The sequence below is a fragment of the Eurypyga helias genome, unplaced genomic scaffold, assembly GCF_000690775.1.
Source record: "Eurypyga helias isolate BGI_N326 unplaced genomic scaffold, ASM69077v1 scaffold26922, whole genome shotgun sequence".
NCBI lineage: Eukaryota > Metazoa > Chordata > Aves > Eurypygiformes > Eurypygidae > Eurypyga > Eurypyga helias.
In genome coordinates, this window is record NW_010237001.1 from 5,774 (window position 1) to 11,925 (window position 6,152).

The window sequence follows — 6,152 nt, forward strand, 5'->3', positions numbered from 1 at the left end:
ACACCGGGAAGGGCCGTCACCATGGGACATGCCTTCGAGGTGGCCTCCCCGGCCATGACTCTGCAGGGTGGCTCTCAGGAGCTCACGGCTCCGTAGTCCGCGGGCAGCCCTGGCACAACACGTGGCACGCTCCAAGCCCTTCCCTTGTTTGTACCGACAGATGTGCAGCACAAACACAGCCGACGGAACTGGGGGCTTGAGCGAAAGCCTCAGGCAGAGCGCTGTGGTTGGGCCTGGACAACCGACCCTGTTTTCCTGCCCTGTTGGAAGCTGCCCCAGCACTTGCTGCAGTCCCTGCCCAGGAAAATCAAACTACCAAGTGATTCTGCGGTCCAGATGCCAGCTAAAAGCTGCCTTGCCCAGGAACTGCATCAACAGATCGGCACAAACCTTGGCCTGCCAGTTTGCCTTGGCATTTTCCCTTTCATTGCTGTCTTGCTGAGATCATGTTTCACTGTCCCCCCTCTGAGCAGTCTCCGCTGCCACCCCAGCCTTATCCTAAACTGCCAAACCCAAGGTGACGCTGGGCAGGGCTCTCTGGCAGCGTGTCGGTGACCTGCGCTGCAGCCTGCGCGATGCTGGCGTCTGAGCTGTGCTTGGTGGCAGGGCCCTTCCCCTGCACGGGGGCTCCGTCCCCACCTTGAGACATTTGCTACTCTGCTTTCTCCAAAGCTGCAGCAGCCCTGGTCCAACAAGCGGTTTCCAGCTTTCCTCACATCAGCAGAGTATCTCCATGACAGTGTGTCCTTCCGGGGAGGCTCCCAGCCACATCCAACACACATTGATGTGTGCTTCTGAAAAAAGCTTGTCTCTGTCTTAGAACCATAGAATCTTTTAGGTTGAAAAAGCCCTTTAAGACCATCAAGCCAAACTGTTAACCAAACACTGTTAATGCCACCACTAACCATGTCCGTCGAGCCTCGCCCACAGTCTCCTAAATCCCTCCAGGAATGGTTGTGACTCCCTCACCTCCCTGGGCAGCCCCTTCCAATGCCTGACAGCCCTTTCCATGAAGAAATTTTTCCTTATATCCAACCTAAACCTCCCCTGGCACAACTTGAGGCCGTTTCCTCTTGTCCTCTTGCTTGGGAGAAGAAACCAACCCCCACCTCTCTGCATCCTCCTTTCAGGAAAACAAAGGGCTCCAACTCCTAAATCAGGATTAACCACATCCCCTGTAGTTTCCTCATGGAGAAGCTCCTGCAGCTCCTCTTGTGTTCTTGCAGAGCCCCCACTGGAACAGGAGCTCTCCCTCAGGTCTGGCCAGAAGCTCCTGCCACCCCTTGTCACCCACCAAGCCTTCCCAAGCTCCTGACGACTGGGCGTGCAGCATGAGCAGCGCCCAAGAGACCACTTCAGGGACAGCCCACACCCACAGCACAGCCAAGGCTCCCCCCAGCAGAAACGGCACCATGCCACTGGAAGATAATTTTACATACCTAAAGCCCCCAGCACAGAGAAGCAGCTGCCAATTGCCCACTCAGCCATCCCAAACACCCCCTCATTGCTGTGGAGCTGGGTGGACCCCCCCCAGAGCCAAGAGCTGACAGCAGGATCGGGCGAGCACCAGCCACGCTCTGCTGTAGCTGCACCGGGCCCAGGAGGCCAGACCCAGGCACCGGCACGTTGCAGTGAAGCTATGGAGGGGGCCGGGCCAGAGCCACAGTCTGGAGCTTTGCTCAGAGCTGCATTAAAATGCATGAGCTGTGCTGGCTCTAATGATGAGCAGAGCTGTCATACAAGGAGCTTGTCCCAGCTAATTATCTCTAACGAGGGCAGAGTGTCAGGGTCCCCAAGGAGTTGGGCAGCAGCTTCCCACTCAGCTCAGTTGCAGAAGAGGGAGAAGATAAGCAAATGTCATTTTTCTGGCCCAGCTACAAAATCATTTATTAGGCAAATGCGACCTTCTGTGCCAGTTTGCTCTTGAGAACCTGGGCTTGCTGGAGCTGAGACACACAGGCAGGCACGAAGCATCCCAGCTTTTGCCACACAACTTGTCCCCTGCAGTGCTGAGCCTCCTGCCCCCGTGCAGAGACAGCACAGCCTCAGCCTGGCAGCCCTTGACCAACCAGCCCAGGGCTGCACAGCCATGCCACACTCACCTGGGTGCTCCAACAACACCCCTCGTGAGGGCTCCAACCCATCTCGTGGCCCAAAAAGCAGCAGAGAAGTCTGGTCTTCATGAAATTCCACCACTTAGGTCACATTCACCTCCACCACCTCCCTCATCCCCAGCCACTTGCCTACCACCTCCACAGCACCTCTCTCCCACATCTTAAAGGTAAGCGTTAAGGCACTGGGAATTTCTGCTTCCCTGTGGTCCTACTCCATTCCAGTGGGGAGGGGACCAGCCACATGCTGCTCTACGAGCCCTCATTCTCGCTTATCATGGGTCCTTGTGGGTCAGAAATCAAGGCCGTATGCTTGCCCTTATGTGCTAGAGACAGGAGGCACATCGCATTCCAAGGCAACATTAAGGCAAAGTCTCTTCCCGGGGTGACAATCCAGAGCTACGGCTCACACGAGGTCCATCCTGCAAGCTCTGCACTTGTCTGTCACCACCGAGCTGAAGGGAAAGGGAGGAGAGACTGTTTTTTCCTCCAGCCAGAAACCCATGAAGCTTACAGACACCACCAGTGATGCTCAGTGTTCATAGTTGGAATTCTGCCAAGTGCTTTTTCTCCCTGTTGCCAGACAGGAGAAAAGGCTCCAACACTCACTTTGACTACATTTTTACAAAAGAAAAGCTTTAAAAGTCACCAGCTTCAAACAGAAACAGCGCTGGAACCCCAGGGGTCAGAGTGTGCTGTGTGGCCGGGGAGTTCAGCCCCACCTGCTGGCAGGCACCGCTCGAGGCAGGGGCTTGGGGTCACGCTTTGGGGGCACAACCATCTGCTGCAGAAAGCTGGGGATCGATCTGAGTTACACCACCACTGTCTCGCAGTCCCTGCTGGAACACACTCATCAGCAATGCCTAGCCGAGAAAAGTTTACTGATATTCCCAGAATGCCTATTTCATTTTATATCATGATCAAGCTCTCAACAGCAGCCAACTACTTGCACAGGCAGAACCGCCCCATTGAGTCAGTCTTACAAGAACACTTCCAGAGGCCACAGGACAGAAATTCTTTCCTCAGTCCACAGGAACGGTTCCCCACTGCATTTAGGCTGTCGTTAGGCTTCAAGAGCAGCCACACGCTCTTCGCGTGGCCCCGACAGAAGAATCACTGAGCCCCACAGCTCCATCTGCAGCAGGGGTTGTGCTCTGAAGGTTTCTTTCCTCCTACTGCTTCTGCAGTGCCTGCTCTTTCAGCTGGCTGATGAGCTCTTCAGCGTACACCTTGAAGAGCGGGACAGGGTCCTGAAACAAAGCAGAGGACAAACCACTGAAGCTGTGAACCTGTGCAGCAGCAAGGGGTAGAGTGGTGAGCCCACGGAGCTAATGCTGTAGGAGGGTCAAAAGTCAAGATCAGAAGTAGGTGGGCCAGGTTTTTTTCAGTGGCTGAACAAGACAACCTGCTACACTACTCCTCCAGCCACAGCTGCTGCTCAGCTCTGTGACCTCACCTCAAAGTGACAGGCACTTGTGTGGGACGTTCATCACTGTTCCCAGTTCTACCTGCAGATGAGAATCATCAGTAGTTCCCAGGGATCTCTTTCCTTCTATAAATACTTCCCTCCCTCCTCACATTGCCCTCAATCAGAGCTGTACTGAAGCACAGCAGGGGAACATGCCCCCTGAAGAAGCTGGAACTCTGTGGGGTTCAGGGCCCAGCACTGCCCATGCAGTTAGTGCTCCTGACCTTTCCATTCCTACAGGTCTGGGGGAAACGTCACCAAGAGACCTCACCACCTCAGGAAGCCCTTCTGCCCTAGCAGTTCTCTGCATATTGCTTCTAAGAGGCGAGCTCCAGTGACAGTGGGTCTCAAACTGAGTGAGCCCTGAGCTTGTATCCGTGTGTCCCAAAGCACAAGAAGTCTAGCAAACTGCAGCCAAAGGCAAAGTGTTCATGCAACAGGGCAGGAGTTATGAGCCACCCCCCTAACTGAGGGATTTGGTTTACAATGCACTTTAATCCAGACCCAGGTTTAACCAAATTCACGTGGCTGCTCAGGAGTTTCGGAGCACCACTTCCACTGCTCAGATCTCCTGGACGTGCAGCCTGATGTGGCTAAGACATCTCAGTGCTAAGCACTCTCTCAGGAACTCACCTTTTTTTCTAGGAGCCTCTGTTTCTCTATTGCTTCTTCTAAACTCAAGCCAACCCATTCAGCTTCCTCTTCTGGGATCGCAAACTCCTGCGATAAAAGAAGGAGCAGGCGGTACAGTCTTTCCATGTAACTAAGATGCAAATCCTCCCTACACCCAACTCACACAAACATGCGATCCAGCAGGAACATTACTATGGACAAATCTTAAAACTCCATTCCCTCATTTCTGGCAGCCAAAGTCCTCTTCCCTTCTCTCCCTTTTTTCCCTTAACGAGGGTCCTGCTTTCTCTGATCAGCTGCGTCCACTGCTGTGTCTCTCGTTTGTGTAGTTCTGGGGCTGTTTCTCAGCACAACTCCTCAGACTGCGGATGCTGGTGGTGTTTCGATGCCGGCCACCATCACCAGCTGCACAAAACTAAACTGCACACAGGCAGTTTGGGCTCCTCGCCGCAGCGTCACTCTAAATTCTTGCTACCATCGGTGGTGCCAGGTCCCACCAGTGCTTACTGCAGATCCTCACTGACCAGGATCACAGAAAAAATATAAGCTTTCATCTTCCTAAACGATCAGTAAGGAAATTAGCAGCTCAGAGGGAGACAAGAAAAACCTGACAAACGACGTTTAGATCTTCTCTACCCATACCCTTAACCCTAAACACCGGAGCATTAACACTGGTTTGTGCCGTGACAGGGTGATTAGGTCATTATCAGTTTGGATAATCAGCAAACATCACTGCAGACACCAGGGCAGGGCAGGTACCCACCTGGTACTTGTTGTAGATTGCCTCTCTTCTGGCTGGATCATCGGGATGCAGTTTAGGATCCCGCCGCGCAAGGCGCAGCAGCATTGTTCGCTTCAAATCCATCCCGAGCTTTGAGCACATGTCAGCTTTTGGAGTCTGGAGAAAGAAAGTCTGATGTTAAACTGAACCAAGAGACCAGCTACTAGAGAACATGAAAGTTCAGCAGCATGTAGACAACACTGGCAGTTTATTTGCATAGAATCATAGAATGGTTTGGGTTGGAAGGGACCTTAAAGATCATCTAGTTCCACCCCCCCTGCCATGGGCAGGGACACCTTCCACTAGACCAGGTTGCTCAAAGCTACATCCGACCTGGCCTGGAAGACATCCAGGGATGGGGCATCCACAGCTTCTCTGGGCAACCTGTGCCAGTGCCTCCCCACCCTCTCTGTGAAGAATTTCTTCCTGATATCTAATCTAAACCTACCTGATTTCAATTTGTACCCGTTACCCCTTGTCCTGTCACTACAGGCTCTTGTAAAAAGTCCTCTCCCAGCACCCTTTTAGGCCCCCTTCAGATACTGGAAAGCTGCAATGAGGTCTCCTCGGAGCCTCCTCTTCTCCAGGCTGAAGAAGCATGCTGTAGAGGCTCTCAGGATACACGTGATGAAAGGCGAAAGATCCCTTGGATTTGTTCTGGAGCTAATTTGGTCACAGTTCTGATCTTTAGTACCAAAGGCTCCAACCAACAAGACATTAAAGGTTGGAGCTTTAACCCAGCGCCAATACGTTAACTGTAGCAGCTGCCTGCATGCCCCTGCGCGAAGGCAGCCTGGGCACAGACCTGCCTTGCAGAGGCTGCTGCACGGCAAATCCCACCAGGCGCAGGGCCTTACCTTGAGGATGTAGAAGTCAAAGCCGTAGGCCTCGTCGATGAGGTCCAGCGTCCGCATGGTGACAGTGATGGTCAGCGTGACATCGAGGATCTCGCTGTAGAACTGCCGCTCGAAGAGCTGTGGCTTCCACGTCTTGGGCAGCCTGGTGGACAGCTGTGCAGAGGCCGGCAGTCAGGGCCCAGGGACGGGGTCTCCCCCGGAGAGGGCTGCTGCCCATCGGCATGGGCTGAGGCTGCGCCAGGGTGCGGGTGGGCGACCCAGGGCGCGGCCTTGTGCCCCGGGGGAAGGCGGACGCCGCGGAG

At 54.0% G+C, this 6,152-nt stretch overlaps 1 protein-coding gene across 1 annotated transcript; it reads right to left on the reverse strand.

Annotated features, from left to right (window-relative positions):
• Positions 1 to 3,283: 3,283 nt before the first annotated feature.
• On the reverse strand, positions 3,284 to 6,003 carry MRPL28 (mitochondrial ribosomal protein L28; the record flags this gene model as incomplete). Its single annotated transcript, XM_010147315.1, has 4 exons — positions 3,284 to 3,361; positions 4,213 to 4,299; positions 4,976 to 5,110; positions 5,851 to 6,003. Coding segments are annotated over 4 exons (453 nt in total), but the record flags the coding sequence as incomplete, so codon positions are not given.
• Positions 6,004 to 6,152: the final 149 nt, after the last annotated feature.